The sequence below is a fragment of the Ovis canadensis genome, chromosome 3 (assembly GCF_042477335.2).
Source record: "Ovis canadensis isolate MfBH-ARS-UI-01 breed Bighorn chromosome 3, ARS-UI_OviCan_v2, whole genome shotgun sequence".
Classification (NCBI taxonomy): domain Eukaryota; kingdom Metazoa; phylum Chordata; class Mammalia; order Artiodactyla; family Bovidae; genus Ovis; species Ovis canadensis.
Window position 1 is genome coordinate 174,093,161 of NC_091247.1, and position 13,323 is coordinate 174,106,483.

General features: G+C 39.4%; 1 protein-coding gene across 4 annotated transcripts in view; it reads left to right on the forward strand.

The window, feature by feature from the left end:
- Window positions 1-13,323, forward strand: part of APAF1 (apoptotic peptidase activating factor 1) — an 81,856-nt gene that overhangs the window by 34,933 nt on the left and 33,600 nt on the right. For all 4 annotated transcript variants that reach the window (XR_011256028.1, XM_069585116.1, XM_069585118.1 and 1 more), the window contains 3 exons: window positions 65-196; window positions 2,514-2,639; window positions 11,397-11,558. Coding sequence is in view for 3 of the 4 variants with exons in the window: in XM_069585116.1 (XP_069441217.1) it covers window positions 65-196; window positions 2,514-2,639; window positions 11,397-11,558 (420 nt within the window). In the remaining variant the exon portion in view is untranslated. The remainder of the gene's footprint in view (window positions 1-64; window positions 197-2,513; window positions 2,640-11,396; window positions 11,559-13,323) is intronic.

A 13,323-nucleotide genomic window follows, 5' to 3' on the forward strand; every position in this document is an offset into this window, starting at 1 on the left:
GTCACAAAGAGTCGGACACGACTGAGCAACTGAACTGAAACTTTATTCTCTCTATTCTCTTCAGATTTGGAATTCAATGACTGGGGAACTAGTGCGTATCTATGATGAGCACTCAGAGCAAGTCAATTGCTGCCACTTCACCAACAACAGTAGTCACCTTCTCTTAGCCACTGGTTCAAATGACTACTTCCTTAAAGTAAGTGTGAATGAGAATCATGTAGATAAATTTGATAGATACATCAGAACATCTCCTTTGATTTTTGCTTTTCATATATTGTGTTAATCAAGGATCTTTTGGTTATAGGGATATAAACTTTCATGTTAGCTCAAGCAACAACAGCAGAAAGGATATTATTAGGTCTTGAAACTGGAAAGTTTGGAAGGAGCCTGTCTTCAGGCATAGCTGATTCCAGATGCCTAACCTACATTCTCAGGCTCTTAAACTCCTCCTCCATCTCTGGATCCTGTTTCCCTTTGTGTTGATTCAGGTGTATTCTATCTGTATGGCAGGAAATATGGGTATCCTTAGCTCCAGGTGTGCATGGTTACTACAGCTTATAATCACAGACTAAGGGCCCGTAGTTTTCCTATAGAGAAAACTGTGTTGTACAATAGATCCTTGTAGCTTATTTTATACGTGATAGTTTATACCTCTTAATCCCCTGCCACTGTCTTGCCTTCCCTTCCTTCTCCCCACTGGTAACCATTAGCTTGTTCTCTGTATCTGTAGTCTGTTTCTTTTTTGTTATGTTCACTAGTTTGTTGTATTTTTTACACATATAAGTGATATCATACAGTATTTGTCTTTCTCTGACTTAATTAAAATTAATGCTTCTCAAGATGAAACATTGTTTGGGATAGATATACAACAAATATCTGTGAATAACTTTTGACGTTTCCTTTTAACATTTTGTAGGATAAGGAAGTTCATATTTCCTTTTTTTAAATAATAGACAAAATTCTCTAAGATGTGGGAAGTGGTTATTGGTTGGTCAACCATTTTAATTAAGGACAAGTTTTACTTTAAAACCTGTCATTCCCACCTGCATTTCCATGAGGTCTGTCAGAACTTACTTCTTGTGCTTTTTGAACTGAGAGAAGTCAATGAAAAGATGTAAATCTGAAGTTGCCCCCATGTAACTTGTGTTATCTGCAGATTTGGGTTTATCAAGACTGGGATTAAAGGAGCCCAAAATGGAGATGGACATAAAGATCAGGACTTAACCTCATTTACTGATGATTCCCAAAGGATTTTTACCAAAATTAATTTTGGGAGATAAAGGATATCTCCTTCTTTGTTTAACCTAGATAGCATAAATCACCAGAAATGACTGTTGCCTTTTGTTTACATTTTTTATACTTTTCAAACATACCCCAAAGGACAAAGAATAATCATGAACCCCGTGGTGTCCATTGCTAGCTCCAACAATTATCAGCATTTTGCCAATCATATTTTATTCCCCTACCACCTCCCTTTTTTTTTCCCCTACCACTTCCCTTTTTTTTTTTTTGACTAAGCATTTTATAGCAAATCCCATCATTTCACTCAGAATGATGGGATGTATACTTTGGCATGTGTCTCTCAGGTATAAAACATAAATAGCATGTCATTATCATACCTAGCATAATAAACAATTTCATAGTATACTTGGTCCATATTCATTTTTTCTTGTTAGTCTCAAAACATCTTTCTACCATAGATTTGGGCTTCCCAAGGTAGTGCTAGTGGTAAAGAATCTGCCTTCCCGTGCTGGAGATGTAAGAGATGTAGGTTCTGGAGAAGGAGATGGCAACCTACTCCAGTCAGAATCCAGACTTCAAGTGGCATTTGGTTGATAGGTCTGTTAAGACACTTTGATTCTATAAACGTTCTTCTTTCTGCTACCTCTTTTTTTATGCCACTGATTTGTTAGAGAAATTGAGTCAGTTTTCCTGTGGAATGTCCCACATTCTGGATTTGGTTGACTGCTTCCAGGAAGGGTTGTTTAACTTGCTGTTCTGATCCATTAATGTTTGCTGTCAGATGAATCTATATCTATCTTTACAGTCTTGGTATTTTTGAATCATTGTTTAGAGTGTTAATAGATTTTAGCCTAGTTAGTAGACTCAAGGTTTGTATCGGGAACTCTTAGCAATGACCGTTTATAGAGTTGGATAACAGCATCTCAAAAAATTACAAATAAAATGTAATTTATTTTACATATCACTTATTATAGAGCTGAATAAAAAATTCAAACTGCTTTGTTAAAAATAAGCATTGGCTAGTTTAGTGCTCAGATGAAAGCCTAAGTAAATCTTCAAGTCCCTTAGATTTAGGTGCTGATCTAAGGGCCGCCCCATTACTTGTTAATCCCATGCTCACCTTTATGTTTGACACCTTCGTCAAACTGAATTGAAGATACTCCTATAACTGGAAAAGCTTAATTGGGAGGGAAGGAAGAACTTTACATGATTTCTAATTTTTCCCCATTCAGTGGTAATTTTTCAGTTATCTTTGTATCTTTCTCAAATAGCTCTGGGATCTGAATCAAGAAGAATGTCGAAATACCATGTTTGGCCATACAAATTCAGTCAGTCACTGCAGATTTTCACCAGATGATCAGGTTTTGGCCAGTTGTTCAGCTGATGGAACATTAAAGGTATGCTTTTCTTCATTGTTAAAGTGGGTTTTGCATAACTGTATTATCTTATACTTGGGTTATGGAAATAGATTTCTGTTTTCCCATTGCTACAGAAAGCTTCTTCCTTCACCATCCAGGAGCATTTTGAATGTAACTGTAATTCCTTGTCATAATGATTGTTTATTAATGGTTTACTACCCTGTGCTTTTAAGTTCATATAATTGAAATTCTTTGGTTTTTTAGAAATGCATTTGTTTATTAATATTTATTTTTGGCTGTGTTGGGTCTTTGTCGCTCATTGGTCTTTTCTCTAGTTTTGGCAAGTGGAGGCTACTCTCTAGTTGGGGTGTGTGAGCTTCTCATTGCAGTGGCTTCTCTTCTTTTCTTAGAGCATGGTTTCTAGGGCATGGGGAATAAAGTAGTTGCAGCTCTTGGACTCTAGAGCACAGGCTCAGTAGTTGTGGCACATGGGCTTAGTTGCTCCACAGCATGTGGGATCTTCCAGGATCAAGGATTAAACCCTCATCTCCTGCATTGGTAGGTGGATTCTTTACCACTGAGCCACCAGGGAAGCCCAAGTTCTTTAATTTTTAAGCATTATATTTAATTTATGATTTGTAAGACCTTTTGAGCTCTATGGTATCAAGTTTGTAAAGTTCTTGCTTTTATTTATCATTTACTTATTCTGCTTTTTATGTTCCTATATTCCTGTTCTTGAGAAATCATGGGGGGAAAAGTCAGAGCTAGGGGTAAAAAAATGTATTCAGCCTCCTGAAATTTATAGTGTTTAAAAAAACTAAATTTTTAAAATCTCCACCTTCTCAATAAGATCCTAGTGCCACTTTTTTTTTTTTTTTTTTGCCATTTCCTGTCTCTGCTGTTATTCTGGTCTTCCTTTCGTGTTGGATCCAGTCCTTCTTTGACTTCCTCATCTCTCTTCCTCATCTCCCTCCCATGCTGTAGTGTTTGCTCTGGTTCATGGTGTCAGACACTCATGTCTCATAGCAACCTTCTGCCGTATATTTCCATCTCTCTTTATCCCCATACATAGCTGCTAGATGAACTCTTTACCTCTGTTTTCATCTTGCCTTTTTTAGCTGGAACATGAAAGTACCAAGTTTTAAATTTTATAAACCCAGGCTCATCAGACACACCTCTAAGGCTCTTCACCCTCATCATTCTTATCTCTGTTCCTATTCAGTATTTTAATTGTCACTTCTGGGCAAGATAATTTTGGGTGCTTATTTCAACTACTGTCCCTATATATGTGTTTCATAAGTCTTTTTTGGAATTTTTTCTTTTGCCTCCAATTCACTTATCTAAGTTTTTGATGACCCTCAACTTTATAAATTTAAACAGTAAATGCAAAGCCTTCTTCAGAAAGTGTTCTCTTATAACATCCATCCGTCTGGTTGTGAGAATATATATACATATCTGTCTACCTGTATCTGTATGTATAGATGGAAACTGCTTGATCTTCTGATTTCCACTTGTAAATTAAAAAAAAGATTTATTTTTAAAAAATTTTGGCTGTGTCGGGTCTTCACTGCTGCATGGGCTTTTTCTCTAGCTGTGTTGAGTGGGGGCTACTCTGTAGTTTCAGTGTGCAGGCTTCTCATTGCTGTGGCTTCTCTTGTTGCAGAGCATGTGCTCTAGGCATACAGGCTTCAGTAACTGCGGCACATGGGCTCAGTAGTCGTGGCTCCCAGGGTCTAGAGCATAGGCTCAGTAGTTGTAGCCCATAGGCTTAGCTGCTCTGTGGCATGTGGGATCTTCCTGGACTAGGGATTGAACCCATGTCTCCTGCACTGGCAGGGGGATTCTTCACCACTGAGCCACCAGGGGAGCCCTCTGCTTATAAATTTGTTGTATGGTTCAGTTCAGTCATTTTTCATGTGTCTTCTGTTTCTTTGATAAGGTTAAATATAGGTTTATGACCTGCAGAGACCTTGGCATCTTGTTGTAACTCTGAAGTTCATTGTACACAGTTGTATTCAAAACATGTGCTCAGTAAATTTTCTTGGCATGTACCTCTTCCAGGGAAATACTTGCACCCACCAGGCTCTGTTTGGCTTGTTAGACTCTCTAGAGATTTGTTAATGCTGCTAGGTGACTTTTAAGTTACAGCAAGCTAAACTCTCTTGATGCTCATCCTTTGGTTGAATCTTTAACCTCTCTTTGTTGACTGAGGATATCTCATTTTTGTATAGATTACTTCAGGGCATCTAGGGATTTTCTGGGTAGAACATTTCCTAGCATTTAGTAGATATTGGGAGCATTCTTAGAACATTCAGGTAAATGGATTTGGCCTCTGTGACATGTTCTCTGTAAATACCAAATATCTGTGTTTTCTTTGGGATGATCCATGTCAGAGGAGGTTTTTCAGAGGTCTGGTGAAGGCAACGTTGTTCTGAAAGATTCTTTCAGTCCTATAAGTTTTTGATTTTTACTTAGAGAATGAGTTCAGAAAGCATTTTATATCTCAAGGCAGGTTCTCCTTTTATCTCCATTGCTAATTCTAAGTTCTGGGAAGATTCCACTATCATTAAGTTACTTAAGGTTGAAGAAAGTTGTGAAACCAGGCCATTTATCTGTTTAACAATTTCAATTGGTACAATTCAACCAGGCCTTCTTTGCTGCCAAGTAATAGTTTGTTCCTTGAATTGAATTCACCATTGTGCCTGTTCCAAACCTTTTTTTTTGTTCTTAAGCCCCCAACCCTGTCACTATATCTCTTTCATTCTCTGGAGATAACTTTACCTCATACCTATTCAGAAGGTTAACACCACCCAAGAGCTACCCATCATGAGCTCCCTCAGAAATTGCCATAAAAAACTCTACATGCTACACGCTAAGATGCTTCAGTTGTGTCTGACTCTTTGTGACCCTGTGGACCATAGCCTGCCAGGCTCCTCTGTCCATAGGAATCTCCAGGCCAAAATACTGGAGTGGGTTGAAGTGCCATGGAATACTGGCGTGCCATACCCTCCTTCAGGGGACCTTCCCCATCCCAGGGATCGAACCTGTGTCTCTTATGTCTTTTGCATTGGCAGGAGGGTTCTTTACCTCTAGTGCCACCTGGGAAGTAAACGGCTCGACTGCGCTTCTTTTCTCCCATCTCCATGCTCAGGAAGTCCTCTACTTGTGCCTACTGTTTCTTTTTCCCTTCTTCCTCTGACACCTTGCCCCATTGGTTATTTCTGTATTGCATTTTCAGTTTTTCTTTTCTTTTGAATCCCTTTCTACAGTTTACAGATGTTCTTGGGCCTTCCTAAGCATTATAAAACCAAAAAAGTGAAAACCCTTTGATTCTTCCTTGATTGTGTTATCCTCTGAAACATTCAGTTTATCTTTCTGACTAGACCTTTAAATCACCTACACTTGCCTCCACTTCCTATCTACTTGTTCACTGCTTAACCCTTTTTCAGCCTGGTCTGTCTTCTATGTATTCCCTTGAAGAGTAAAATCCAGTTTTATTTCATTTTCATTCTTTTTGATGTAAAATCTAATGCTCTTTGGAAGAGTGTGGGATCCAGTATTTTTCTTTATCCAATTTTTATTCTTTCCCATGTTATCACATTCCTGTTGACCACCTGTGTTTCCTTTTTGAAACTCCTCATTTGGCATCGATGTTTTCTTTCTTCTCCTGTCTTTCTTGCTGTGCTGTGCTTAGTTGCTCAGTTGTGTCCGACTCTTTGTGACCCTGTGGACTGTAGCCCGCCGGGCTCCTCTGTCCATGTGGATTCTCCAGGCAAGAATGTTGGAGTGGGTTTCCATGCCCTCCTCCAGGGGATCTTCCCAACCCAGGGATCAAACCCAGGTCTCCTGCATTGCAGGCGGATCCTTTACCGTCAGAGCCACCAGGGAAGCCTGTCTCTCTTACCCCTTCTTTAACTTTTTCCTTCCCATTAAAATATGGCCGTTCCTCAAGCATCTAGTCTTGACTACCACCTCCATCACCTTTTTTCTGTTCCGTGTCAGCCAGTCTCATGGCTTTATCTCCTCTCTCATGTGAGTGTGTTTCACATGTGTTCTCTCCAGCCCTCGTTTCTCTTACGTGCTTATGTCCTGCATTTTTAACTGTCTGCTCATTTGCTGTCACTTAGATAAAACACTGTACCTCAAACTCAGTGTGCTCCAAACTGAACTCTTCTTTTTTTTTGTTCCCCACACTGACCTACTTTTTATGGTTCCTCTATGTTTTCATGGTTTTGATTAGATCATTGTTTAGGATTTACATCATCCTGACTGATCACAGTTGGGCTATGTAGTATATGACAATTTTTTCCCCCCTCCTTTTTCATACAATACTTTGTTCTCTTTGGGATTAAATGTGTTGCACAGTTAACAGTGTCGTTCTGTGTTTTCATTTGCTAATTTTTTTTAATGTGCATATCACTCATCCATCTTCAAGCTATGCCTTGTCTAAGTTGCTCTTAAATAATTCAGTTTTTTGATTTGACATTTTCTCTTCTTAGAAATAACTTTCTTGGAGGCATCTGTCTTGTTCCATTGTGACTGGTGATACTATTTATCCCCAGTGTTCAGCTGCCATCCTGGGATCTCCTTTTGCTATCATCCTGGGATCCTCCTGCTTTTCTCTTGAGTTGAAACCCTTGTTTCCTGAATTTATTGGTTTAGTCTCAGTGTGGTGGAAAATCTCCCCTAACTTTCTAAGAAAGCATGCTGAGAGGAAATTTTTGAGACCATATCTGTCTAAAAGTGCCTTTATTCTAGCTTCATATTTAATTGATACTTTTGATTGCATATAGAAGGAAATAATTTTCTTCTTAGAATTTTGGAGACATTGTTCCCTTGTCTTTGAACTCCCGAAGTTTCACTTGAGATGTTTGAAGACATTCTGATTCGTATGTGATCTATTTTCCTGGTCTCAAAACTTTTAAGATCTTTATAAAATTCCCAGTGTGTCTCTTTTTAGAACTTTCATGACAGTATGCCTTGGTGTGGGTTTGTCTTTGTTTATTGTTCTTGGCACTTGGTAGCCTCTTTCAATCTGGAAATTCATGTCCTGCAGTTCTGGAGATTTTCTTTAATCATTTGATTTATTCTCATCTAGTTTCTTTTTCTAGAATGTCTGTTGGGGATGTTTTCTTATTTTTCTCCCCTCATCCATTCGTCCTGCTTCTTGGAAAATTTATTTAGCTTTATTTTCGTCTCCTATTTTGTTTTAAATTTCTGCTATCATATTTTTAAGTGTACCCATTCTTTTTTTGTTTTTAAATGATGATTAATTTTATAAGAGAGTACTCAAAATATGCCTAGAGAGAAAAAGTCTCTTTACTCCTGTTTCATGTGGGTTTGGGGAGAGTATGGAGGCGAATATATGTATTCTATCGGCAGAACCCTGTTTTGTTTCACTAACGCTATTGTCTCTTCTCACCTGTGCTTGAAACATGGGAATAATCTGTCTTTTCTCTTAAAATGTATTTATTGATTATTTATTAAGTACTTACTATGTGGAAGATTATGTACTAGATGTTTGGGTTTTAGACACTAGAGAAAAACTATATTTCCTGGCCTGAAGTTGTTCAGGGTCTAGTGAGGAGAAAACCAAGTCATAGACAAACCATGAAGATGATGAAAGTATGTGTCAGGGGGCTCAGAGCAGGCAGGGTTCTGTGCGGGAGCATGTAGACCCTTGCTGCTACTCCTATACTGCCCTGTCCTCCCTTTGCCTTATCTCTGCTTCCCTATTTTGTACCTTCATTTATGCTGACCCCTTAGCCTAAACTCCTGGGTATCATTTTGGTATGGAAATTGTGTCCATCTTAAGTTGGTATAGTCCCTGGTGGCTCAGACGGTAAAGAGTCTGACTACAGTGCAGGAGACCTGGGTTCAATCCCTGGGTTGGAAAGATCTCCTGGAGAAGGCAATGGCAACCCACTCCAGTATTCTTGTCTGGAAAATCCCATGGAAGGAGGAGCTTGGTAGGCTGCAGTCCATGGGGTCACAAAGAGTCAGACACTACTGAGCGACTTCACTTTCTTTCTATTTTTTAAGTTGGTGTACAGAGGCTGATCTTCAGGCAGGAGAGTGAGGAGGTAAAAAGTGTTTCCCCAAGCCGACAGGTTTGGTAAAGCATTTCCACTGTGTTGTGTGTTTCCCTTTCGAATGACTCATCTGGCATATCTTGTGGTTTTATTTTTTTTAAAGGGGAGCATGTTTTTTAAAAGTCATCATTGAATTTGTTACAATATTGCTTCTGTTTCATGTTTTGGTTTTTTGGCCCCAGGGCAGGTAGGTCTTAGCTCCCCAACCAGGGATTGTATCCCTACCCCCTGTATTTGAAGGCGAAGTCTTAAACCACTGGACTGCCAGGAAAGTCCTGTTAGTCATATATGTGCTTGTCTTACCTCCTTTACTGCCTCTAAACTCCTTGAGAGTAGTGTCTGTATCCGATTCATTTATATAATCTCAAAGTGACTCACATCATGTGAGCAAGATGATAAACCTTTACCGTGTCCCTTCAGATTGAATTAAGACTTCTCGAAACTCAAAAGAAAAACATTTTAAAAGTCTTCAGGGACAGGATTCTGATTTCATTGGTGAGTATCAAATGTGATTGTGGAGCACAGAGCGCTAGCAGCAGGGGGACAGACATTACTGCACCCTGGGTGAGAACTGCTGTGTTTGTGGCAGCTTTCCCACAGAGCTATTAAGCCAGTGTCGTTGGCTGGTTTGCACTGATACAGTGACGTGCAGTAAGCAGACATCCTGCAAAATGATGCTGGATAACAACATTTCAAGGTCAATGTCTTGTAAAGCTTTTATTTTCCAAAACGATGGAGAACTGTAAAATTATTTCTTGCTCCAAATGGCTCTGTAATCATCTAAGTGTTTTATAGTGTATCATGTTGATAAACATGTGTTTTTCAGGCCCCGATGATAAACTGTTTCAAAATGTGAGTTTTATTTAAAAATTGCCGTTTAAACCACTCGAGGGCCAGGGTGCATGTGGGCCCTGGATACAGGGCAATGACTAGCTCAGAATGAAATTCAGGTGTTTATTTGGTCCCTCGATGTGGAATTTCATCACTCCTTGGATAGGAGCTAAAGTCAGGCCCACATGTAAAAGATGTAGTGAAATCGGGTTGTATTAGTTTTCTTTTTCTTCCTTAAATCAAGGCAGTGATTGCTTTTGTTTTTCGTGTTAAGAGAGAAACTGTGTGATTTCTCATATAATCTGGCTGATGTGACTGAAGCTTCTGGCACTGGAGTTTAGATTTTCTCTCTTGAGTGTCAAGAAGGGCTAACAATACTTCAGAAGTCTCTTTGGGTTCATCCAGTTTATCTGAAGTTATTGCATGGGGAACGGTTTTGGGTTTGGCTGTATTTCTAGTGTATATAATCTTTAAACTTGAGAGATTTAAACGTGTGTGCTTAGTCACTTGGTTGTGTCTGACTCTTTACGACCCCATGGACTGGAGCCCACCAGGCTCCTCTGTCTTGTGGGATTTCCCAGGCAAGCATACTGGAGTAGGTTGCCATTTCCTTTTCCAGGGGATTTTCCTGATCCAGGGATCAAACTTGTATCTACTCTGTCTTTGGCAGTGCAGGCAGATTCTATACCCACTGAGTCATTGGGGAAGCTTGTGTCTGGTCAGTCAAATCTGGTTTTACTCTCGGAGCTGTGCTTTGGAAGCTGAGTTGAAGCCCGGGGAACAGCTTTTTTGTTTGTTTGTTTTGTTTTAAATCCTTGTCCTCGACCAACGCTAGGTCTGTGTATGGCAGCCATTATCATTCGACGAAACTGGGACACTGCACAGGCCAAGGGGAGTGAAGATGGGTTAAAAAGTAGTTAAAAGTAATTTTTTGGCTGCGTCGAGTCTTCGTTGCAGTCCGAAGGCCTTCTCTAGTTACGGAGAGTGGGGGGCTCCTCTTTGATGTGTGTCGGCTTCTCATTGAAGTGGCTTCTATTGTTGCTGGAGCACAGGCTCTAGGGCACTTGGGCTTCAGTAGTGGTGACTTGTGGGCTCTAGAGCACAGGCTCAATATTTGTGCACAGGCTTAGTTGCTCCACAGCATGTGGAACTTTGCAGACCAGGGATCAAACCCATGTCCCTTGCATTGGAAGGTGGATTGTTAACCACTGGACCACCAGGAAAGTCCAAGATCTTTTTTGAAGCCCTTTGTTTTTCGGGCTGCTCAGGTGGCTTTGCTAGTAAGTGAGGTTTGGTCTTTTGTCTCCCACTCCCCAGAATCCGGTTATTTTAGAGACCCCTTTAGCCCCACCAAGTGCGCAAGACTGCTTCCTTTCAGCATAGCTTTGTTTTGTGTTTTCAGGGACTTCCTTATATCTCTGGATGCTCTGCTAGATTGTAGCTCAGCTGGAACTGGGTCCTGTGTGTCGCGCGCATGCTGTGCATACGGTAGACTGTGAGGCGCGCCTCATGGCTGGCACAGCAGAGGGCAGCAGTGGCAAGTCGTGAGCCACACCTTCCTTCCTTCTGCGCCCGTCCTGCTGTCAGCGCCTAATCTGTGGCCTCCTCCACACCATGCAAGGCTCTTTTAACATTTTATATAGTTTTACATTCTTTTTTGGAGTGCTTTTAATTTTTTTTTCTTTTTAGGAAGGTGATGAATGAAGCTGGAATACTTAATTTAAAAGCCTTATAAAAAGTTATACATAATGAAAAATAATTCATTAAGTGAACTTGAATATTTTGTGTGACATTTAATCCAGGTGGGATTCTAGAGGTGTGACTTGAGATCAAAACAAACTTAAAACATTTTTTTTATTTTTGAAATTTGAAGCTTTGGGATGTGAAATCCGCAAATGAGAGGAAAAGCATTAATGTGAAGCAGTTCTTCCTGAATTCAGAGGAGCCTCAGGAGGATCTGGAAGTGATAGTGAAATGCTGTTCGTGGTCTGCTGATGGTGCTAAGATAATGGTGGCCGCGAAAAATAAAGTCTTTGTAAGTACTGGTATTTTAAAAAGCCAGATTTAGTCTAACTTAAAGTTGAAACACCTATTGATTGTTGCATTTTACACTGTTTATTGACATAAAGTATAGCTGAATGTTTTTGGGGCAGATGCTCTAACCTCCTGCAATTCTTAGAACTATGCTTCAGGGAGTGTCCATAGGCCTTGTGAGAAAAGGTCTCCATGGTCAAACAGGTTTGGAAATGTTACGTATTACTTTCCCTATTAGAGGTACTTTCCCCCCTTTAGTGTATACTAATATATAATATCTATGGCCTCTAGAAGTCCTACAATAAAGAAACAATTTCTGTTGTTTACAACCAGTGTATCTCAAATTGATCTAAAACATAGATGGAATGCTGGCTGCATCACTCAGCCCACTTCCCCCCCAATTTACCAGTACATTGGTTTAGGTGACTTTCAGAGTACTTTCTTAGCCTTAAAATATTGTGATTTGGTGACTGATAGAAATACTTATCGACAACTGAAGTTTGTGATATTTCTGTGAAGTAAATGAGGAAGATATGCAAAAGAAGGTAAATGCCTAGGAAATGCCTTCTTTTTTCAGTTCTTGTAACAGTTTACATATGTAGTATTCAGAGTGCTCTTATATAGAATTTCTCTTGACACAGCACATTGCAGTAGCCCTCTGGTAGTAATGTGTCGAAAGTTACACTGTGATTTAGAGACCTAGGTCTTCTGATTTAGGGCCCAATGTCATTATATTCTGATGGTAATTTTAAAAACTTAATGAGCAATATTCGATTACAGTTTTATTTCATTTTCAGCTTTATTGAGGAATGATTGACAAAATTGTAAAATATTTAAAGTGTATATAACATGATGATTTGATACATTGTGAGGGCTTCCCTGGTGGCTCTGTGCTGAAGAATCTGCCTGCCAGTGCAGCAGACCCAGGAGACCTAGGTTCAATTCCTGGGTTGGGAAGATATCCTGGAGAAAGAAATGGCAACCCGCTCTAGTATTCTTGCCTGGAAAATCCCATAGATAAGAGGAACCTGGTAGGCTACAGTCCTTGGGGTTGCGAAAGAGTTGGGTGTTACTTAGCGACTAAATAACAACATACATCGTGAAGGGATTACTCTTGTTGAGCTAATTAACATATTGTCACCTTACATATTTGTCTGCTTTTCTTCCTCCCTCCCTTCCTTTAAGATGTTAACATTTTACTCTCTTTTACAGTGCAATATCACCGATAGTCACCATGTTATACATTAGCTCCACAGACCTTCTCATCTTGTAACTAAAAGTTTGTATCCTTTTGTCAGCCTTTCCCTATTTCTCCCACCGAAGAGATTCCAGTTTTAATGAACACAATTGAAGCATACATATAGTTGTATAAAAACTAACGGAGGGACTATTTATATTACTATTATTGATCTAGTAGTTATGACCCTTGGATCTTGGTTGCTTATAGGTTTTTACCCCTTTAGCAGGAAACCAAAGAGAAATATATCCTTTGTCTTAAGTTTGTTAAAGTCTATAAACGCAGAAAGGAACCCTGCATTTGCAAGATGTGAAGATTTGTAAAATTTGCCATTTTAGCTATTTTAAAATACACAATTCAGTGGCATTCATTATATTCACAATGTTGCATATGCATCTATCACCATTTTTCCAAAACTTTTTTCATCAAACAGAAACACTGTAACCAATAAGTAGTAACTCCCTCTTCAGCCCCTGGTAACCTCTAAACTATGAATTTACCTTTTCTAGATATTTCATATAAGTGGAGT